This window comes from Fusarium fujikuroi, chromosome FFUJ_chr06, assembly GCF_900079805.1.
Source record: "Fusarium fujikuroi IMI 58289 draft genome, chromosome FFUJ_chr06".
Taxonomy (NCBI): Eukaryota; Fungi; Ascomycota; class Sordariomycetes; order Hypocreales; family Nectriaceae; genus Fusarium; species Fusarium fujikuroi.
Genome location: NC_036627.1, coordinates 461,798 through 483,814, shown reverse-complemented (window position 1 = coordinate 483,814; position 22,017 = coordinate 461,798). Strand labels below are relative to the sequence as shown.

General features: G+C 49.5%; 10 protein-coding genes; 6 read left to right on the top strand and 4 right to left on the bottom strand.

Moving 5' to 3' along the window:
* Positions 1–359: 359 nt before the first annotated feature.
* On the top strand, positions 360–2,074 carry FFUJ_05525 (probable alpha-glucoside transport protein; the record flags this gene model as incomplete). XM_023578745.1 has 3 exons in its annotated part: positions 360–1,793; positions 1,841–1,897; positions 1,946–2,074. 3 exons carry the CDS (start codon positions 360–362, stop codon positions 2,072–2,074), a joined length of 1,620 nt encoding a protein of 539 aa, XP_023431704.1.
* A 670-nt stretch (positions 2,075–2,744) lies between these two features.
* Positions 2,745–3,020, top strand: FFUJ_05524 (uncharacterized protein; the record flags this gene model as incomplete). XM_023578744.1 has 2 exons in its annotated part: positions 2,745–2,829; positions 2,881–3,020. The coding sequence occupies 2 exons, from the start codon at positions 2,745–2,747 to the stop codon at positions 3,018–3,020; spliced, it is 225 nt and encodes a 74-aa protein (XP_023431703.1).
* Positions 3,021–3,728: 708 nt separating this feature from the next.
* Positions 3,729–5,482, top strand: FFUJ_05523 (related to oxidoreductase; the record flags this gene model as incomplete). XM_023578743.1 has 3 exons in its annotated part: positions 3,729–4,206; positions 4,338–5,191; positions 5,240–5,482. 3 exons carry the CDS (start codon positions 3,729–3,731, stop codon positions 5,480–5,482), a joined length of 1,575 nt encoding a protein of 524 aa, XP_023431702.1.
* Positions 5,483–5,958: 476 nt separating this feature from the next.
* On the top strand, positions 5,959–7,323 carry FFUJ_05522 (related to oxidoreductase; the record flags this gene model as incomplete). XM_023578742.1 has 2 exons in its annotated part: positions 5,959–6,621; positions 6,667–7,323. 2 exons carry the CDS (start codon positions 5,959–5,961, stop codon positions 7,321–7,323), a joined length of 1,320 nt encoding a protein of 439 aa, XP_023431701.1.
* Positions 7,324–7,858: 535 nt separating this feature from the next.
* Positions 7,859–8,845, bottom strand: FFUJ_05521 (uncharacterized protein; the record flags this gene model as incomplete). Its single annotated transcript, XM_023578741.1, has 1 exon — positions 7,859–8,845. The coding sequence occupies one exon, from the start codon at positions 8,843–8,845 to the stop codon at positions 7,859–7,861; it is 987 nt and encodes a 328-aa protein (XP_023431700.1).
* Positions 8,846–9,589: 744 nt separating this feature from the next.
* Positions 9,590–11,735, bottom strand: FFUJ_05520 (related to positive activator of transcription; the record flags this gene model as incomplete). XM_023578740.1 has 4 exons in its annotated part: positions 9,590–10,738; positions 10,781–11,405; positions 11,468–11,585; positions 11,654–11,735. 4 exons carry the CDS (start codon positions 11,733–11,735, stop codon positions 9,590–9,592), a joined length of 1,974 nt encoding a protein of 657 aa, XP_023431699.1.
* Positions 11,736–12,238: 503 nt separating this feature from the next.
* Positions 12,239–13,840, top strand: FFUJ_05519 (related to MFS transporter; the record flags this gene model as incomplete). XM_023578738.1 has 6 exons in its annotated part: positions 12,239–12,703; positions 12,749–12,809; positions 12,858–13,096; positions 13,142–13,538; positions 13,585–13,716; positions 13,767–13,840. 6 exons carry the CDS (start codon positions 12,239–12,241, stop codon positions 13,838–13,840), a joined length of 1,368 nt encoding a protein of 455 aa, XP_023431698.1.
* Positions 13,841–14,363: 523 nt separating this feature from the next.
* On the top strand, positions 14,364–16,526 carry FFUJ_05518 (related to lysophospholipase (lpl); the record flags this gene model as incomplete). XM_023578737.1 has 5 exons in its annotated part: positions 14,364–14,489; positions 14,539–14,861; positions 14,906–15,707; positions 15,751–15,886; positions 15,931–16,526. The coding sequence occupies 5 exons, from the start codon at positions 14,364–14,366 to the stop codon at positions 16,524–16,526; spliced, it is 1,983 nt and encodes a 660-aa protein (XP_023431697.1).
* Positions 16,527–16,828: 302 nt separating this feature from the next.
* On the bottom strand, positions 16,829–18,833 carry FFUJ_05517 (related to major facilitator MirA; the record flags this gene model as incomplete). XM_023578736.1 has 6 exons in its annotated part: positions 16,829–17,174; positions 17,220–17,546; positions 17,593–18,296; positions 18,339–18,434; positions 18,480–18,645; positions 18,703–18,833. The coding sequence occupies 6 exons, from the start codon at positions 18,831–18,833 to the stop codon at positions 16,829–16,831; spliced, it is 1,770 nt and encodes a 589-aa protein (XP_023431696.1).
* Positions 18,834–19,848: 1,015 nt separating this feature from the next.
* On the bottom strand, positions 19,849–21,570 carry FFUJ_05516 (related to multidrug resistant protein; the record flags this gene model as incomplete). XM_023578735.1 has 5 exons in its annotated part: positions 19,849–20,100; positions 20,150–20,731; positions 20,776–21,225; positions 21,274–21,280; positions 21,326–21,570. The coding sequence occupies 5 exons, from the start codon at positions 21,568–21,570 to the stop codon at positions 19,849–19,851; spliced, it is 1,536 nt and encodes a 511-aa protein (XP_023432807.1).
* Between the last annotated feature and the right edge of the window lie 447 nt (positions 21,571–22,017).

Here is a 22,017-nt window from a genome sequence, read left to right as displayed (position 1 = left end):
GCGAAAATTGTCGCAATGAGGTGACAGGGCAAAAATAGACTTATTCTCCGCCAACTTTCCGCGAAAAACTCAATTATTTTGGTTCATGAGTCAAGTCTTGCAATGCCAGTTTCAATTCATGTACCATTCCCTTCCACCGGAGCGTCTTGACTCGTGATGATGCGATTAGTGAACTACCCCCTCCAGGCATCCTCCGGTGGGAGATCAGCTCCAATTGGATGAGAAAATAGCATCAACCCCCGCAAAGATCATCAAACCTAATCTCTTACTCTATCCCCATGGGGGGACAATCTTGGCACGATGCTACTTAAAGACGCGACGATCCTCCAATTCCCTCCATCTCATTGCCATTCTTCACAATGTCTCTCGACGAGAAACAAAACGCCGACCACATCGAACAAGATGTCACCTCACAGAAAGAATGGAGCCACGTCCAAGGCGAGCAAGGCGCATCCATCGACCGCAACATGTCCCTCTGGGAAGCTATAAAAGCCTACCCGGGTGCTATAGCATGGTCGTTCCTCGTATCGTCGTCCATCATCATGGAAGGTTATGACATTGTCCTCATAGGCAATCTCATGGCTCAGCCAGCCTTTCAAAAAGCGTATGGTGATTGGTACGGCGAGAAGCTCGGATATCAGATTTCCGGACCGTGGCAGGCTGGTCTTGGGAATGGAACGGCCGTGGGGACTATCATTGGTGCTTTTGCTAATGGTTGGCTTACGGAGCGGTTCGGATATCGCCGTACGCTTGTGGCGTCTCTTGTTGCTGTTACGGGATTCATCTTTATTACTTTCTTTGCGCATAATCTTCCGATGCTTCTGACAGGATCCATTCTCTGTGGTCTACCCTGGGGCGTTTTCGCAACTATGGCTCCTGCTTACGCCTCAGAGATCTGTCCAATGGCTCTTCGGGGCTATCTCGCCAACTATGTTTGTCTCTGCTGGGCTCTCGGCCAACTCCTCGCTGCTGGCGTCTTGTTCAGCTTTTCCGACAACGCAACCCAATGGGCATACCGACTGCCCTTTGCGATACAGTGGATCTGGCCTGTTCCTCTCATCATTATTCTCTGGTTCACGCCCGAATCGCCGTATTGGCTTGCCAAGAAGAACCGTCTTGACGAAGCGAAAGGCGTTCTGCGACGTATTTCGGCCAAGAGCAGTAAGACAGATGAGGATCTCGACAAGCAGCTTGCTATGATTGTCCACACCAACAAGATCGAGAGTGAACATACCAAGGGCTCGAGCTACCTCGACTGTTTCAAGGGCATCAATCTTCGACGCACTGAGATCGTTTGTCTCGTCTTCGTCGCGCAAAATACAACTGGCGTTGGTATCGGCGGTACACCGACCTACTTCTTTGTCCAAGCTGGTGTCGATCCCAGTAACTCCTTCAAGTTCGCAACCGGTGCACTCGGACTCGCTTCCGTTGGCGTCATCATCTCTTGGTTTCTCATCTACCGCATCGGCAGAAGAGCGTTATATGTCTGGGCATGTGGCATCTGTACAGTCCTCATGCTTATCATTGGCATTCTCGCCAGCGTTCCCCAGACTCAAGCTGTCAGCTTCGGTCAAGCTGGTGTTGTTCTGATCTGGGAAATCGTCTTCTACGCTACCATCGGACCCGTTTGCTACGCCATCATCGGTGAGATTCCTGCCGTCAGTGTTCGTAGTAAGAGTATCTGTCTTGCCCGAATTGCGTACTACATCTCGCAGATCCTCAACGGCACTTATGGCCCCTACATGATCAATCCCACCGAGGGTAACTGGAAGGGCAAAGTCGGCTATTTCTGGGTACGTATCAAGATCCTCATGCTCAGTTCTTCTCTGACATTATCTAGGCTGGACTTTCTCTGTTGACTTTCACTTGGGCCTACTTCCGCCTCCCCGAAACAAAGGTATGCACTCGGTGTCACTGATAGTGATGGATCGCTAACATGTACAAGGATCGAACCTTTGAGGAGATCGATATTCTTTTCGCCAACAAGACTTCTGCCAGGAAGTTTGCCGACACTCAGGTTGATGCTTATGCGGATGATTCCGAGGGGCGAATTATCAAGGATACTGATGTCTGATGTAAGGTATTGCTGGACGGATGGTGGCGGGACATCGGAGATGGTCGTGATAGTACTTTGGTGTTAAAGTGGTGTCTAGAAGCTATACATCTCTTTACTCATTGGCACTAGACCCTGCGAGTCATCGGAAACTTTTGACAGCTGTGTTTATAACAAATGCGATGCCTTGAGGAATCTCACCTTTGAACCTGGTCGCCCATTGTCTACAATCAGAACTATCATATACTTGTCTGTTATGGACACACCGACAGCAGCTGTATCAATTGCAGGTCTCTCTTGTAAATCAGATCCATTCTTCTCACTCTTCTGTCCTAAATGACCTCTCTACCTGCAGGTAATGCCTCACTAGATTCGCTCCTGATTGCCGATATAAACCCGTATGCAGCAACCATTCAGCCTCATGATTTCATCACCCCAATCGCCATCTGATCTAGGCGTCAATGAGCGGGTAATTGATCTGACAGATCTGAGCTATAGATCTTACCCGCGGAGATGATATCATGGCTTGTCATGACATCATAGATCAATAATGGCTGATATATCGGCTATAAAGTGTCAGACACCGAATCCACCCAGATCGCTCGTCATTATCACAACCGCCAATCACTATTGTCAACACAATCACCTGTACAATCAAGTCTCTTCTTACCCATCAATTTAAACTGTCAACATGTCCGACAAGCCTATCACAAACCTCACCGATACCGTGCCCAAGGCCATGGATGAGCAAGGCAGCGTTGGCAAGCAGTTCACAGGTACGACGGTTGCAAGTTGATCAGCAAGATCAAATCTAATATTTATCCCAGAGAATGGATCTATTGGAGGTACCGCTCAAAAGATCGGTGGTCCCTTTGATAAGGAGGGCGTGATCGGGAAGCAATTCACTACAGAGGGAAGCATTGGGGGGGCGGTTCAGAACAATATGGGTGGAGAAAAGAAAGCATGAAAAGCTGATGAATTTTAGTCGTCAGCCATCACCGTGACCCAGTGATTAGCATTTCTATATATTGTCATGATCAAGTTGTAATACCCAACCACGACAGCAACTATAAGAAGGCAACATCCCGCCAGTCAATATTATTTACTTGAATAAGAACTTATTCTTTGCTTCAAATGGACTTTTATGCTACATAGCTAGAGAATATGAGCTCTGGGCTTGCTTGCCATGTTGTCGGGGTCATTCTGACGTTGACATGACGGCCAAGACATTTCAACGTCATACTGTTCACATTTCAGCCCCAATGATGCGCTGTAGGACCAATTGCTCCGGAGATTGCTACCAAATTGCACGCATGTGAAATGTAATGGAAATAGTGACGATTTCGTGATGTGAAAGCTGAGGCGGTGTAATACAAGCCACGACAATTGTTGGAGCGAGATGCATGTCCCTGGCCGAACTTGCAGCTGAATTGATCTCGATTGGCAATCAGCTCGATTCAATTCGTCCGTGTCTTGTGTTGTACGGTTCATCATCTTTCTCAGTTCATGCATTGCAATGATATACACCTCTTGAGCTCACTCCAGTCCTCTCGCAGACTCGACTTCACTCATACCTCCTAGGATGCTCTTCTCACTGGCCTCAGCATCACTTCGAGTCTCTCGCATCTCACGCCGCTGCACAGTCCAGCTATCCTTCAGAGCTTATCAATCTACAATGGCAACCTCTAAGTCGCAACAGTTCTTTCATACCTCGGGCGCCACGGACTCGGTCTGGGTTCATCAAGACCCTGTTTCTAACCGCCCATCGTTCTCCAAGCTTAACCAAGACATTGAGACTGACGTCTGTATCATTGGTGCTGGCATCGGCGGTATTTCCACAGCCTATGAGCTTGTCACCCGAGGGCGCGAAGTTGTCCTTCTGGAAGCTCGCCAGGTACTTTCTGGAGAGACAGGTCGGACCAGTGGCCATTTGACCAATGATCTTGACGATGGGTATACTGAGATTGCCAAGAAGCACGGTGATGAAGGCGCCAGGGTCGCAGCTGAAAGCCACGCGTGGGGAAGAGATCGCGTAGGAGAGATCTCTCAGATACTTGGTATTGAGTGCGAGTATCGCAAACTTCCGGCTTATGAGGTTTCTCAGTACTCTACGAAGGATGCGAAGGAGCATGAGGATGAGATGAACGATCTTCGTAAGGAAGAGGCAGCGCAGCGAAAGTTCGGCATTGATGCTAGATTTGATGCAAGTCTCTGACCCATTATCATTCTTGATCTTCATTTAACTTGGTATAGGAATCGCTGACCGTTCGTGGCTGGGATGGAGCAACTGATCAGCGCGGCGGCCTCATCGTCAAAGACCAAGCAGCATTCCATCCAACAAAGTATCTCAACGGCATCCTCAACTGGCTCAAGACTCAGCCCAACTTCCGCTGCTTCGACCAAACGCGCGTCATGTCCGTTGAAGAAAAAGGCATAGAGATTCTGGGTATCGGCAACAAATCTGTTAATGTCTCGACAGCAGATGGCTACACCGTCAAATGTAACAATGCCGTCGAAGCAACCTGCGTTCCCCTCCAGAAGCTCAGCGTCATCGCTCAGATGGAGTTCATGCGCTCTTACTGCATCGCTGCGCGTGTACCCAAGGGTGCTATCGAGGATTGTCTCTTGTATGATCAGGCGGAGGAGTATAAGTATGTTCGATTGACGTCTTGTGATGACGAGCATGATTATCTTGTTGTGGGAGGCTGCGATCACAAGGTTGGACAGGAGGATACGACTACTGAGTTTGGTGAGCTTGAGAAGTGGACGCGTGAGAGGTTTTCACAGGTCAAGTCTGTTGACTACCGCTGGAGTGGCCAGATCTTTGAACCTGTTGATTTCATGCAGTTCATTGGTAAGAACCAGGGAAACGATCACATTTACATCATCACTGGCGATTCAGGTGACGGTTTGACGCATGGAGTTTTGGCTGGACGGTTGATCGCGGATGAGATCGACGGCATCAAGAACCCATGGGCAGACATCTATTCCCCCAAGCGCATCGCATCAATGGTCAAGTCCCTCCCCAGCATGATCGCCCACGACGTGCAGATCAACGCGCAGTACAAGCGCTTCCTACAATCCGACATCACAGACATTGAAGACCTCGGCCGCGGAATGGGCGGGGTATTGAACAAGGTAACGTCCTTTGTTATTATCGTACATGCACAAACTAATGTGTTCCAGGCTGGATCAAAGCCCATCGCGGTGTACAAAGACGAAGAGGGTAACGTGAAGCAGTACAGCGCTTTGTGTCCCCATATGAAGGGCGTCGTGTGCTGGAACACTACTGAGAAGAGCTTTGACTGTCCTGTTCACGGGAGTCGATTCTCACGAGAGGGCATTTGTGTAATTGGGCCTTCGAAGGGAAACTTGGATCCTGTTGATGAGGCTGGAAAGGCTGATCAGGAGAATGTCGCTGGTAGTTAAATGCAGTCAACAATTGACAACGTTCTTATGTAATTCAGGCTCACAAAGTATCCGCGTATAAGATGAAACGTGCTCGGGTAATACGTGCTAAACCGCCGAGACGTTGTACGCGTACACATCATCAATCCGCCAAAAGGCGACATGCTCAGCGCGTCATCTCACCAATGAAATGGCTGCGTTTACGATGAGCCCAATTATTTGCGTTTCGCAACACCCTTGCCTCACGTCAGACCATGAACACCGAAGAAGCCGAGCGTGGATGGTGACAAAAAGGATGAGACATATTTAGCCTGAAAGCTCACGTCATCTTTTCTTACATCCCATGCGGGGTAAAATAGCTGGTGACGCCAACATTAGTCCCGTCATAGACGTGAGATCGATACAAAGTCTGAGCATCATTGACCGTTTCTCATCTTGATAAGGACATCGGAGTGGCTTAATATTGTCATTTCTGTTTCCATTGATATCGATTCATCATGAGGTCTCTTTTGGCTCTTACTTTGGCTACGGCCACTTCGGCCTTCGTCATCCCCGAGGGCTTGGACGCGTTCAACACCTGGAAGGATGATCTGAAGCAAACCCTCGAAGACATCCCCACGCGCTTTCGCAAAACCCTAGATGAAGCGACTGAGCAGCTTTCGACTGAGTTCACGGCCGCAATTCACAACAGACTCCAAGATGAAGAAGCCTTCCTCCCTGCTGATGATGTAGACGACGACGAGTCTGCGGATATCTTTGGTCGGACAGGCGGTGACTTTACCGATCATACGACTTATGAACTCATCGCCAAGAGCAACTACACCAAGAAGTTCTTCAAGCTTGTTCAGAAGCATGAGAAGTTTGGCAAGCTGCTTAACAGCACTGATGCAAACTACACGCTCTTTGTCCCTACTGACGAGGCATTTGAGCATATTCCTCATCATCATAAGGATAAGCCTAGTGATGAGTTTGTCGAGGCTGTTCTCAACTACCATCTTGGTATTGGGGAGTATCCTGCGTCGCGAATCCTCTTCACGCATACTATTCCTACGACCCTGAAGGAACCTCTGCTTGGTGATAAGCCTCAGCGTCTTCGCACCAGCGTTGGGTTTTCTGGGGTGAGGGTTAATCTGTACAGCAAGGTCATCGCTGTCAACTTCGTAAGTATATCCACTAAATAAACTGATCTTGGCTGACTGTCACAGAAAACCAAGAACGGCATCATCCACGCTGTCAACAGAATCCTCGTCCCTCCTCCCTTCATCGGCAAGGAAATCAGCCTTTTCCCAGCTCAATTCTCAACTCTTCTGCTCGCCTTCGAAAAGACCGATTTCGTCAAGTACATCCACAACATTCCCATGGTCGGCAGCACTGTCTTCGCTCCCTCCAACGACGCATGGCGCCGTCTGGGTCCCCGCGCAAACGCCTTCCTCTTCAACACCGAGACTGGCAAGAAGTATCTCAAGGCCCTCCTCAAGTACCAGATCGTCCCCAACATTACTCTTTACAGTGATGAGGTCTACTATGGAGACGAGAAGGTGTCGAAGAAGCTTTATGGCCATGGCGATGACTTCCATATTGAGCTCCCGACTCTTCTTGAGAGGAGTGTTGGTGTTGATGTTCATACTTTCAAGAGCTGGACTACTATTGTGCTCAATGGGCATAATGTTATTGGGTTTAATGATGCTGTTGGTAAGAATGGTGTTATCCAGGTTCCCAAGACTATTCCCATTCCGCCTCATAGAAAGGGTGAGCACCCTTCTGAGATGGAAGGTGAGATTAGTGTTGAGGAGCTCAAGGAGAGATTGGAGGAGTACGTTGAGGAGGAGGATGACGATGACTTCGAGAACGGCGAGCTGTAAGAAACTTTCGCTCTATAGAGATTGAATGGATGAAAAGTCCCAACGGAGAAAGAAGAGTCGGTATTATAGTGTAGGATAGTAGGGAGAGGACAAGTTAGACTACAAAGAAACAATGAATAATCTCCCATCTGAGCTTCATTTGCGCACGCCAGGATCATGACACAACCATCAAATCAGCATCAAGAGAACTTAGGCTTAACCAACATGAGAGGAACATCACTCTACAAATGCAAAAGGTTGACAGAAGACCAATGGATTCTTAATCTAGATATCTCGTCTATTCCGTCCTGTGTATCGCAATTCCCAGGATCTCCGTCACTGGTAGTCCGGCACTCTGAGCTCAGACAAATCCTTCCCAAGACTCTATCAAGTCAAGAGGTAAACAACATCAAAAACAAAAACAACCATGAGTGGGGGACTTTTCCGTCTACTCGCGCACTCAGTCTGGCATTCCAAGCTCAGACAACTTTTACCAAACTCCGAAAAGACCAAAGACATAAGGAAGATGGGGTGAGATCACACGGGTGTAGTGAACTTAGTTCTCAGCAGTCTTGATGATATACTGACGCATACCGGAGTTCTCAGCCTTGCCGAGAGTCTCAATCTTGAGACCAACCTCGTTAGTGAGCTGGTGAATCTCGTCCTCGTATCGCTTCCAAGATTTGAACATCTTGAAAGTAGTTCCGGCGGCGACATGGATATCGAACTTGGTACAGATCATGTCGTGGTTGGCAGTGACGTCGAAGTAATGCATAGCTTTGTTGAGCTTGCTCTCGACAGTCCAAGCAGTCTTGGGGTTAGCACCAACAATGCCAGCGTGATCCTGAAGACCCTGGAGATAAGCGGTGAAGAAGGCGTCGTACTCGACAGTGTTGTACGCAGCATGGGTCTGGCTGGCTTCAGCGCCGGTAGGTCCATCTTGGCCAACGATGAGACGATCAACAGGAGTCATGTGACCCTTGAACTCGACACAACGATCCTTGGCCATAGAGTCGGGAGCGTTGTAGAAGATACTGCCAAGAGACAGGAAGAGACGAGTAGTAGGACGGGTCTGCTTGAAATAAACGTCACCCTGCTCAAAGGAGCCCCAGAGACCAATACACTTGACACCAGGGAAGGTAGCCTTAGCCTTGGCGATATGCTCAATGAGAGAGGCATGAGAAAGGTCAAGAGCGACGTAGACGCACTCCTTGCCCTGAGAGATGAATTCGTGGACGTAGGGCTCAAACTTCTTGGAGTTAGCAGCGCCGAGGTCAACGATGTGAGTACCGGACTTGAGTTGCTGAACGACCTGCTTGGCGGTGGCCTTGATAATAGCCATCTCATCGGAAGTTTGGTATGACTTGTCGGCGATTGCGTTCCACTTCTCCATTCCAGAAGTGTAGGCGACTTCCTTAGGGAAGTCACCCTTGCCAAGGAAAGCCTTGGGGAGTTGATCGTCAACGAAAGTGAGGTTGATGGAAGAACCACCAATGTCGATGACCTCGCCGTCAGTAGGATAGGCAGTGGAAAGAGAAGACATATTGTCGGTAGTGAGAGGGATGGTTGTTGTGTTTATGTTGGTTTGGGGTATGAGTGTGAGGTTGATAGTTCTTGTGAGTTGTTAAGAGTTGATGTGAAGACCAAGGTCGAGATGTTGTGAGGTTGGTGAGGAGGGAGAAGAGAGCTGGATCAACAACCGAAGGGAAGTATTTATTGAGAGACTGGAGGTGAAGAGCATTTCGCAGAGGCAGCGAACAATGCCACTGGCAACGAGAACGACAGTCGTTGTTCCATTGCGACTGGCAGTGTTGTTCAGCCTGGGGAACTGCCAGATACAAGTTGAACGAACTGGCAATCTAATAGAACAAAGAGTTTGCAGTGGCAGAAAGCATAAGCCTAAAAGGTTGTTCATGATTCATTCTCTGTGAGTTGTTTGAGAGCATTGTGGACTTGATTGGTGAGAGGGATGGATGGCAAGTCTTGACACTGTTCATACGAATAGATAAAGCCAAATCCTGCTTGAAGGGATGAAATACACAATTTAGTGCTTTAGTAAGTTGGTTAGCGTTTGGCTCATGTTACTGTCAAGACAATGGAATTGGTTTACACAAATTCATGGATGGATCATAGACTGTACCTACAGAAAGATATCCGCACCATGCCCCTTTGCGAGCATTGACATACCCTCCACTACACACCATTTCTCAAGAAGCGTAACTAAGAGATGAGTAAACATGACAAAGATTGTTCAGTATCAATAGATCATATACTACGTCTCCAAGTTTTAACCACCAGGAGTCCATCCGCTAGCGCTCCAACTCTCAGGACTAATATCAGGCCAATACAGCCCCTGCGCTCCGTCTTGATACATCGACGCATCAATAAACTGCAAATCCAAAACTGGCTGCGACAACAACTCCTGCAATGACGGCTCCGACAACGCCATGCCCGCCGTAGGATTCAACACATCCAACCCCAACAGCCCCGTATCCTGCACCACAAACTGTCCCCGTCTCGCCTCAAGCGCCCTCATACAAACCTTCATAGCATCAACATGGCGACAAAATTCTTCCGCCGCGAAATTACCATTTTCCTTTAGTTGGTGCAGAAATTGCGCAGCTGACTCGAACTGCTCTTTATCACTACGACATTCCTTCCCGTCGATTAGGCTTGAGATAGCGAGAACCGTGGCGGATGAGAAGAGGTATTGCGTGTAGAAGTAGTCGAATGTTGCGAAGGAGCCGTCAATCCAGCAGTCGATTAGGAGACGGCACGAGTGGCGAGCGCAGCGAATGCACGCTTCGGAGAGTGTCATGGCCGATACGGGGATTTGGGGCTCAGTGCGAGGTTGAGTGTCCCAAGCTGAGACGTGAGTCCTGAGAACATGCAGAAGAATAGGACGCGTTGCGGTTATGGCGACCTGGTTAAAGTACAAGTGCAGTGAGAGAGGCTTTGGGCTTGGTTCAGGTGCATCCGTCGGTTCAATGTGAAGATGCGGCGGCAATTCCTCCACAAAAGCTCTCAGATCTCTCAACGCCTCCTGAACCCTCTGCGAGAGTGTTTTCTGCTGCGGTCTCCTTGTGTAAATCGCATTAATTACCTTTGCCGCCAGTCTCGCGAGTCTCAGACCCGCGATAAAATACGATGAGTCGGCAAAGTCATCTGAGGGTGTGTCCAAGACTGGATCGGTGGGGAGATCGACTTCGATGTCGTCGTCTTGAATAGCGACGGGATGACCGAGACGAGAAGCCCACATGCGATCGAAGCTATATGCAGTCCACCATACGCGATTTCTATGTTCGCGGGCGCCGGCGTCGCGGAGTTGGGATTCGGGGACGTTGAGGTGAAGACCCATTACGACGGAGAGACGAACTGACGAGCCGGCGAGGGCGTAGGCTGTATAACGACGGTTGAGGGCGAGGGAGTAGAAAGACTAGAATGTCAGCTTGTTCCCATGAAGAAGTGAGAGACTTACCAGAAGAAGACGAATCTCAATGGCATCAATGCGAGGTCTTTCGCTGATGATGCGAAGAATACGAGTCGCGCGGGCAAAATACGCCATACCGGGAAAGTTCCTATCCTTGGCCGCCGTACGCGTAGAGTACATCTCCCCAATCGCAAACAGAACCCAAAGTTTACTCCTCAGCAACGAATCCGCCGAATGAGGGTTCAGAATCGTCTGCTCCAGCCCCTCCAGGATCTGACTCTTCCTTACGATGTAATAAGTCCTACTAACATACTTCAATGCAACATTAACAAGCAACCGTGCCCTAGAGGGTATCGGCCACGGACAATCCTGATCTGAGAGCGCAAGCAACCTCTCATCAGGTGCGTAGTTAACCCTCGGGATGTGACTATGTCCCGGTTCAGAAATAGCCTGTCTAAAACGCGTCGCAAACGCAGCGTCGGAAGCTTCGCCGATGAAGACCGGGGTGTGAAGCACGTTCATGTCGAAGAACCAGGGTCGTTCCTCGAGGAGTGTGCCCTGTAGGGATGAGGGCGTCTCGGTGCTTGAGACGTCGGGGATGGAGGGCTCAGGCCGAGGTTTAGCGTCATCTTGACGAAGTCGCTGGTTCTCGGCGATTAGATCGTCAATGTATCTGTGCCAATTGATGAATATGACAGTATTAAGAGGGAGGCGGTAGACGTACTGTTGGCTTACTTTGACGAGGCGGTTCTTTCGGGGATAAGAGCATTCAGCGCCTTTACTTGCTTGACGACAGTTTTCACAGGGCTGACCGCCTGAGCATTTAACCTTTCTGGCATGGCATCGCCGACATCTGAAACAATTAGTCAGACCTCAAAGGTAAGTGAGAGAAGGACTCTTACGCTGTAGATTTCGTCTTACGCTGTCGCTTCCCGGGACTCAACGGCGTAACAGTCGACGACCCAACATCCTCCTTATCCGAGTCACTCTGATGATCCGCCATTGTCTCAGACCTTGCATAAACAGGTGATCTTCACGGCCGAGTAACACAGTCTTAACCAATTACCCACCCGATATCTTCCTGATTGGATAACCGAAGTACCGACGCGATCTGCGTACTCGTGTGACTCCCCAAGAATACTGAAGCAAAGTCGGTTCATTGACGCCGACAGAAATCGGCGAGAATTTTACCTTTCCCGCGCTGACTCAGCGCTAACCTCGGCAGAAAATACTGCTTCTCGGTGGTTTTGGCGGTTGGCGCCGATAGAGGTAAGTGGGAATAAGACGGACAGAAACAAAAGGCGTCCGACACCGCTGGGAAAAGTCATAGTGGTCCACTATAAGTGAGCCAAGATGCAAGGAATTGGTTTGTTTTAAATACCTGATTAAGAAGGTGAAGAAAACTCTTTCTGGTAAATATTTGTATTGCAGTTTCAATGGATTAATTTGACATTCGTTTGATTCACTTGTGTTGATTAGGTTACGCCTCCATTCGTTTAACTCACCATGACAGAACCAAAAACAGCCCTCACTACCTCCCCAGCATCACCGCTTCCTCCAACCGGTGCAATAGACGACGACGTAGCCCAAATACCCACCTGGCGAAAATGGGTCATCCTCTTCGTTGTCTGCTGGATGCCGCTCCCCATGACATTCTGGAGCACCGCCATAATGCCCGCCACGCTCGAAGTAGCCTCCGACCTAAACATCCCCGTAACGACCATAACGACCATCAACGCGGGTGTTTTTGTAGCGCAGGCGTTGTCGGGGCTGATATGGCTGCCTGTTAGTACGATTATCGGACGGAAGTCTGCGTATCTTGCTGCGAATGCTGTGCTGTGTGTTTGTGCGATTGGGTGCGCGACTGTGCCGAATCTAGCTGGGTTTGCGACGTTGTGGATTCTGGGAGGGAATACGGGGCCGTTCTTTTTGGTTGCTGGGCAGACTATTCTGGCGGATATTTTTGATCCTGTGAGTTTACATTTAAGGGTGAAGGCTGCTTGCTGATGATTGTAGACGTCGCGAGGTACAGCGGTTGGGTTCTTTCTGGGGAGTTGCGTGTCGTTCAATTCAATCGGTAAGCCTATCCGACGCCCTTGACCCGCGTTAGTATTAAGACCTACAGCACCGCTTCTTGGTAGTATCATTGCTACATTCACCAGCTGGAGAGTCATCTATGGCGTTGAGGCGGGCATGTGTCTCTTTGGTCTCATTCTCTCTCTCTTATTCATCCCGAAAGCCAGTGAAGTTGAGAATCCCAAGTTGGCTGAGACGAGACGCCCGCGAACAGCCAAAGACATTCTTCGGACCTTTAATCCGATGCATGTCTTCTGTCAATTTAAATACCCCAAGGTCATCCTCGCTGTACGTATCCTTCTCAATTGAACAAGTACAACACTGACGTTACAGAACATCGCCTGCGGTCTCCTCGGCTTCAACCAATACGGCCTCCTCTCCTCCATCCGCCGCGTCATAAACCCCCGCTTCAATCTCACATCTCCTCTCTCCAGTGGTCTCTTCTACCTCGCACCCGGCGCCGGATTTCTCGTTGGAAGTACCGTCGGCGGTAAAGTATCCGACGTGATCGTCAAGCGATACATGCGAAAGCGAAACGGGCAGAGAATTCCTGAAGATCGTTTGAACAGCAGTTTAGTCAGCGTTCTCATCATTCTTCCACTTGGAACCTTGCTCTACGGATGGAGTGTTTATCATAGACTGGGTGGCATGGCGTTGCCGATTATCAGCGCGTTTATCCAAGGTTTTGGACTCATGGCGTCGTTTAGTGGGCTGAATACATATGCAGCTGGTAAGGCAATCAACCTTAACAAAGAATCACAACTGACAGTCTCCAGAGGTTCGACCAGCACACAGAACCGCAGTTATCACAGGAAAATACGTTATCCAGTATAGTTTCGGCGCAATGAGCGTTGGAGGTGTCGTTCCCATGATTGACGGCATTGGTGTTGGCTGGGCCTTCACCGTTAGTAAGTGCATCTCTCCACGTCCACTCTATTCTCCACTGACTCCTCAAAAGTCACTTGTTTCTCAGTGCTCGCCGGTGGCTTGGTTCTGCTTATTGCGAGGTTCAGCAAAAATTGGAAGGCGTAGATCAAAGACATGGCTTAGATAAAATTACGGATAGACAGGCTGGGAATGATGATAGTTACGAAAAACAGCTGCGGGATCTAGATGCGGGAAAATCTAGATCTACGCGGGGGAAAAGATGAATTACCATAGAAGGAATAGATAAAAGTTAATGCTAGAGCGCAGTAGTCGAAACTCACTCCTCATTTTCGCTCCGCAAGCCACGAAATCCGAATAACTTCGGCTTACATTCCTCCGCCAAGCCTCGTTCGCATTCGGTCCCGAGAGGGCTGATAATTAAACAGTCGTAGATTCTAGGGACCGGGTTGGCTGGAATAAGCCATTGAGTTTGGTGGTGGAAGTTTTCGCGGACATGAGCTAATATAGCTTGGGGCGAGGGAGATCGGATACCGGCATGTAGCTCATACGGGAATGTCCACGCTGGGGTATTTAGATGCAAGAGCTGCTGTTTTGGCCATGCACTGAATATTGATTCTCTTATCATTGCAGAGCGTTAACAAGTATTTCGGTTGAAACGAGTTGTAAGATGTATCGCGATTTATTGCTCCTCACTTCATTCTTCAGCGTCGTCCTCGCGCAAAGTGGCGCTGATCCGTACGCCCCAGTCTACACGGAATGTCCCTCCTCTCTCAAGATCCGCAAAGCATCAGACGTGAACCATCCCCATTATCACCCCTCTCTACCATCTCTAACTTTCCCAGGGCCTATCCGATGAAGAGTCATCCTGGCGTGAACAGCGCGCTAAGCAGATCATTCCCCATCTCGAAGACTATCTCAAACTCGCCAACATTTCCAACTTCAACGTCTCAAACTATATAAACAAACTCAAGAGTGACGATGTTCCCGTCGTTGGCCTCTCTGTCTCTGGTGGAGGCACGCAGTCTGGTCTAGGCGGATTGGGTGTCTGGCAAGCATTCGATGCTCGGTCTGCTATCGCGAGGGCGGCGAGGACAGGCGGCTTGACGCAGCTTTTCTCGTACATCACTGGACTATCCGGCGGAGGCGCTGTCACCGTATCTCTTCTGTAAGTCCATTCCACCATCATCTCGATCACCACTAACATTTCAGCGCCGCAAACAATTTCACCACAACAGATGGCGTCAAAAAAGCTTCCAACTTCTCCCTCGACTACTCATCTGGTCCAGACGGCAACCAAACAGCCTTCTTCACCAACATCTTCGAAAACATGGGCGCAAAAGATGAATCCGGCTTCCCCGTCTCCGTCGCAGACACATTCGGTCAATTTTGGGGAACTTGGCTGCCCAACGATAAAGTATACAGCAACTACTCCGACATCGCCTCCAAAAACACTGCCTTCGCTCTCGGCGACGCACCAATGCCAATCATGTGCTTCGCAGAAGTCATCCCCGGAAAGTCCCCCGAGATCGGAAAACTCATGTATCCCGGCTTCAACAAATCCACGCGCTTCAACTTGACAGCTTATGAGGTCACGCCCTTTGAGTTTGGAAGCTGGGTCGGTGGACGCGTGCAGGCGTTTATCCAGACCAAGTTCCTGGGAACTTCTATGACGGAGGGAAAACCGCAGAACAAAAGTGAATGCGTGCAAGGCTTTGACAAACTTACGCTCATGCAGGGGACGACTGCCAATGCGTTTACTGCCTGGTTTATTGATTCGTTTTATGGAATTCCGGTATTTGCAAAGAGATGGTTGGGGAAGAGACAGAAGGTTAACCCGGATATCAACGACGTTCCTGTGCCGAAGGATCAGTATGATAACCCGCTCGTTCAGCTTGTGAATGAGACGGCGATGTATTTTGACTTGACGTTTAATGAGTCGCTGTGGGCGACGTATCCGAATCCGTTTGAGGATTATAATGACGATATGAAGGGTGTCTCGGAGCTTCTTCTGGTAAGTTATCCTACGGCGGTTATGGATGATGCTGACTGTTTAGGTCGACGGGAGTCTTACACTTGAGAGTAACCCTCTTCGTCCGTTAATCATTCCTGAGCGCAAGCTTGACTTGATCATTGTTTACGAAGCATCATCTGATGCGCCCAACTCTTGGGTCAACGGAAGCAACCTCATCAGTAAGTCCCTTGCTGTACTGGTATGATCTTCACTAACATTTCAGATACTGCCCTCAGTGCATCTCAGGGCAACATTCCCTTCCCCAAGATCCCAGACGTAAACACCATCGTCGCGCAAAACCTCTCCTTCCAACCAACATTCTTCGGCTGCAACGCCTCATCCTCCACGCCTCTGCTCCTTTGGCTGCCCAACGCCCCATGGACAGGGTACACCAACTACTCCTACACACAGACCCAATTCACACCTAACCAAGTCGACATTGCTCTCGAGAACGCATTTCAGGTAGCCACGTACGGCAACGGCAGCGTTGATGAGAATTGGCCTGCTTGTTTGGCTTGTGCGGCGATTAAGGGCTCGTTGAGAAGGTTGGATATTGAGATACCGAAGCAATGTGAGGAGTGCTTTGAGAGGCATTGCTGGAATGGGACGACGAGTGATAGGGAGGCTACGGCGGGGGATTTTGATCTCAGGCCGAGATTGGATCCAGAGTTGAGCTTTGCGAAGTGGAATGAGAGTGATTGGGAGAAGGAGGAGAGTACGGGTAGTGGAAGTGGAGGGGATGATTCGGGTGGTGTCAAGCTTGGGAATAATATGGTCGGACTGGTTTTGTCGCTGGTCGCGATGGCTGCACTGCTGTAGTTTTACGTACAGGGTATCAGTTGTAGGTAGTCAATTGGCGAGCACTTGTAAAGGCCGAATAACAGATTAATTACTTGAATTGATGCTTCAATTGCGAGATGTCAGCCGAGTATATGAAAAGGGTCATAATCAATCTCGTTGAGCTATGTTCACTGTGCTGGCAGCTAACTGAGCTTTAGTGAGCGCTCTAGAGAGGGCCAGCATTGCGTCCACTAACAACGGCTCCTCGCTATCCAGTCACTCAACATCATGATTCAATGGAATAACAACCTTCAATTAATCCTACAGCGCCTCGATTAAACCTAATTCTTTACCTGCACATTCTCCCTCATTACAGCCGGCTCAACCTCCCCATCAGTAGACTTGTTCTCCTCAATCTTGGCCTCATCAACCTTTGTCAGATCAACAGCCTTCAGCGCAAACATAACAATCAGCATCGGCGCAAGAGAGCACGTCGCAGCAATAGCGAGAAGACGCTGCGTCTCGCGATATGCCTGGTCGATAGCTGCGCGAACTGGTGTCCCCTTTGCGAATTTCTGAGCGACGACGATGGACTTGTAGATCTTGAAAGCGTTGGGCTTGGCTTGTTCAGGGAGATATCTTGTGAGTTTCTGGGGGAGGATATTGTTCCAGATAGCACCGCCGACGCTGTAATTGTTAGTGATGATGGACTGTGAGGAGGGCATAACTAACCTGGTACCGACAGCTCCGCCAAAGTTCATGGCTGCGTAGTAAACGCCTGTCACGACGGGGACGTCTTCCTTGGCGACGAGAGCCTGGATAGAGACTTGAGCGGCGGTTTGGTAGAATGCACGACCAACGCCGACAAGAGTCTTTGCTGTGATGAAAGATGCTTCGTTCGCGTGGCCTCCGTTCATGTTGACGAAGTGAATCATGAGACCTTGACCCAGAACACAAAGCGGGACACCGATAAAGACGAAGATCTGACTGCGCTTAGTATACTTCATTAAGATACCAACAAGCACCGAAGCGATCTGGAACGCGACACGAAGGGCGTTGCTATTAAAGTCAGCATTATTCCATGCGTGTTTCGAAGGAGGCTTACTCAATGCGTGTGGCGTGTCCAGGACTGAACCCCCCAGCGACCTGAAGGTAACTCGGAAAGAAGAGCGTAAAGCAAGAATAATGGAAAAAGTCCAGCATGGATAAAACACAAGCCGCAACGACAGTTCGCTCCTTGATCATCCGGAATGGAACGAATGGAACCTTTGCAAACTTTGTATCCCAGACGAAAAACACGCCGACAACGACAACGCCAATGACTAGCATGGCGATGTAGCTGCCCTGGTCCCAACGATCACTATTCCTCGCGCCCGTAAGCGAAAGCGGAATAAGCGTGAGTCCCAGACCAAGAACAAGAAGCACAGCACCGAGGATGTCGAGATCAACCCAAACGAGATTTATGATCCTCTTGCTCAATGGCTGCGTCTTATCAGCTGCATCCCACGCGCCCTTTCTTCTATATCCAGCCTTTCTCGCGCGTCGCTGAAGAATGTATAGAGTAATAATAAGCGGCGCCGCGCAGAAGGGCAGAATGAGAGCCCACATTCCGTAGCCCCATCGCCAGGTTGAGTGCTTGAGAACACTGTCTGCCACGATGGACCCGAGGTACAGTGTTGGGATGGAGGCGAAGGATTCGGGGAGGGATGTCCAGAGACCGCGGTTGATGAGGCTTGTTGTGTCGGCGATGAAGACCTGTTGCATGATGACGTAGCCGGTGTCGCCGATTGATTCAAAGATTCCGCCGGCCTATGGTGTTAGAGAAGTAAGGTATGGGGATGGGAAGCTTACGATGTAGGTTGCGATGTTTTGACAAGCTGCGTACATGACTTGGGATAGAACGAGGAAGAGAATTGAAAAGGTTAGACCCTCTGCTCTACCAAAGACCTGGGACAGTTAGTCTTGTGTATTGGGATGGAGAGATATACGTACGTTGGAGAACTTTGCCATGATGGGATATGTAACGAGACCGATGATTGTACTGACGACATTGGCTGTCGCAAGCGCTGAATGGCGCTGGAAGGCAGAGGTAGCGTATGCATCGTAGACTTTTGTCGCGTATTTGAGGAATTGGGTAATAAACGTGGTTGCAAAGAGGCTGTTCCGTCAATTGTCAGCAGAGCCAGGTAATTATGAGAAGTGAATGGAGACATACCCAGTGAAGGCGACGATCAGAGCCTTCTTGGACCAAGACTCCCTCAGAATATCCGTATTCGAGACTTTCTCACGCTCCTCTTTCGGCGCAGCTTCCAGGTCGGAGCTACGATGAGAAGTATGATCTGCCATTGCGAATAAGCTTAAACAACATTGATTACTTCAACTCCAAGTTCAATGCAACGTTGTCTGTTTATATCCTCTGAGTAACGGAAGTCATTCCGCGCCCACAATCCGGTGATCCATCTAATCTTATCAGATTTTAACGCATCGCGTGATATAATTGGTCTGCCAAGACTTCGCGTGGCATGACTTAGCCGTGATCTGATAAAAAAAAAGCCTCATGTTTACAGGGATTGGGTAGAGCCGCCTTTTCTTCTGGGAATAGTGATGGCGACTTTTAGGTAAAACGTGGATCACATGAAGATGAGTTACGCTGGTGGGTTTGGTCTTGGCGATGTTCCGAGAACAGGCGATCTCCAGTGACACGTTTTTTTCATCCCTGCTCAGAGTTTTCGCATCTAATCAATGGTGAGATTGAGTGTTGGTTGGCTTGTTGGGTGTTGCCACGAGCTGGAGTGACATCGACCGTATGATTGAAAGCTTGTGACGTGAGATAACCTTGTTGTTATCAATCTGATCAGTAGCGTGGGGACCATGTAAATACACGCGCAAACACTGACCAAGCGAAAATGAGCAGTATGCTGACTTGCGACGCCATCAAGCACCGAAGATTCGGAACCGACCGTTGGGTAGATGTCTGTGCGAACAAATTCTATGAGACTTAAGAGCAATGGTTCAGCAGTGCGTTGAAGTTATTTCCGACGCGATGGTACACGGAATGGTCCGCTTCAGGTCCACTTAAGGAGCAAATACGCCGAGTTCTGGTCTGCAGACGAGTTACCGCTTTGGGATCATGCATCCGATGTTCTCACGATGAATTTTCGTACCCCATGTAATGTAGTATGAGGTTCACGTCACTAGATGTTCTTGAACAATTCAAGCGAATGGCATTATTTGAACGAGGACGTTGTCAACTCTTAATTACAAATTCTATACTATATACCAGTTGTTTACTAGACAACTACTTCTCTATGTATCTTCCCATGTCAACCTATCCATTGACCATCGTCAAGCTCTGTCGCGTCTAATCAAGGTTGTTCGGGCTCTTGGCTCGAATCTTGGGTCCGTACAAGAAGAAGATGACGGGAACAGGTACAAGAGCCAGCGCCAAGAACGCAAGGATACTATTTCCCCAACCGAGGCCGAGATCATCGTACATAGACAACCCAGCGAGAGGAAGCATAGCACCAGCCAGAGATCGGAGGACTGTCATTGCGGCGACGGCTGATGCGGCGTAGGTGATGTATGCATCGACGAGGTAAGTTTGAAGACACATCTATATCGTTAGTGATGTCCAATGCCGTTGAAATAAAAAGAGTACTCACCATAATTCCCATGAGACCAAAGCAAAACAGCGCAACGCCAATCATGGGCACAATCCAATGCGTATTCTGATCCGCCGCCCAACCATACCAAAACAACGACCCCACAATAAGCAATCCCGACGGCAACGTCATCCAAATCGGCAACCGATCTTCCGGCACTGTCTTACCATTCTGCTCAATCTTCTTCTTAATAACAACATCCGTCAAGACCCCAAACGTCATTGTACCAAGCAGCATTCCGATACCGGTAGGGAGATACGCCAGACCGATAGTACCAGTGCCGAAACCGTATTGCTGCGCGAATACAAAAGTGAAGGTGCTAAACATGAGATACAGCACGCCGTAGACGATGGCGACGTAGAGGGAGAGAATGAAGACGGGGAGATGGGTGAAGAGCATTCTCATGGGGCGGATGGAGGCGTTTCTGAGGCGTTCTTTGGGCGTGAGGCCGTCTTTGTCGAGGATGGAGTATAAGTCTTGGTTGCCGGTTTCTTTCTTGAGTTTGGCGGCCTTAGCGCGGAGGAGGGTTGGGGCGTATGTCTCTGGGGCGGCGAAGTAGCACAGCGCAGCGATGAAACCGGTCTAAGAAATTAGCAATCATACTCCTCAATGAACAAGGCACTTACGAGAATAGCAATCAGCCAGAACACCCATCGCCATCCAATAGCCTCGACCATATACCCGCCCGCCAACGGTCCAATACACGGACCCAGCAGCGGTCCCATGGCCCAGACAGCCATAGCCTTACCTCTCTCCTGCACCGGGAAGATATCCGATATAGTCCCCGATCCATTAGTAACAGGCGTCGAGCCCGTGAAGCCCATCAAGAAGCGAAACACAATAAGCATGGGCATGTTTTGGCTCAGCGCCGTAGCGACGGTCATTATAAGGAAGAGGACGTTGGCGATGTTGAAGACGATGGCGCGGCCGTAGATCTCACTTAGGGGCGCGGCGAGGAGAGGACCGAATGCGAAGCCGAGGACGTAGACGGAGACGACGAAGGTGGCGATGTTGCGGTTGGAGGTTTCGAATTCGCGCATGATGTCTGGGACGCCGGGAGCGAACATTGATGAGCCCTGGATTGTTAGAGGGGAGTGTGATTGAGGTTGAGGTCAGGGACGTACGAGAGGTCTGAGATGTTAGTGATTGTATTAGGGAGAGTGAGGGGGGACTTACGTTAGGAGGGTCATGACGGAGAGAGCACCAATACAAGTCCATTTCTTCTTCGCAGGCCAGTTCATGGGATTGTTAGGATCATCTGGTCCATCCCAGCCAACAGCATTTGGGTCTTCAGGCTGAGCGATGTCTTCTTTCGTAGCATTCTCTTCATCCTTCTTCGCAGCACTACCAGTGTAAGAAGGCGTGAGCGTCCGCTGACTCGCGGGTCTCTCAATATCGATCGAAGCTTTTGTTTCCGCCATCGTGAAGATAAAACGTAGTGAAGACAAAGAAGAGAGGCGGAAAGGGTGATGAGAAGATATTTAACCCAAGCCACGAGTCAATCTCACGAGGACCAACGAACCAATGAGCGAGGGGATCGAAAGCGAAACCGAGGGATGGGGGAAGAGTGGCCAATCAGCGGGCTTTGTCGGGCCCGTTCTAGAATCCGTCGCCCGGGTGGTTATGCGGAGCCCCACACGGATCTGGCGATTTCCGTACCGTTAGTTATGCAAATCTACGGGATTTGTGCAGATTTGTGCAGAGCACGGCCGGATGGCCCCTTTTAATATGTTCCGGAGATGGAGTTGTGAATGCATGCAAGTTGCGCCCCCAGGCCATGACGCGATGAGTGGTTCAGTATCTATTACGTTTGGAGGTGAGATAGTCCTTGGCGAGGGATTGATTTACTATTTTGAATGCATCTGTTC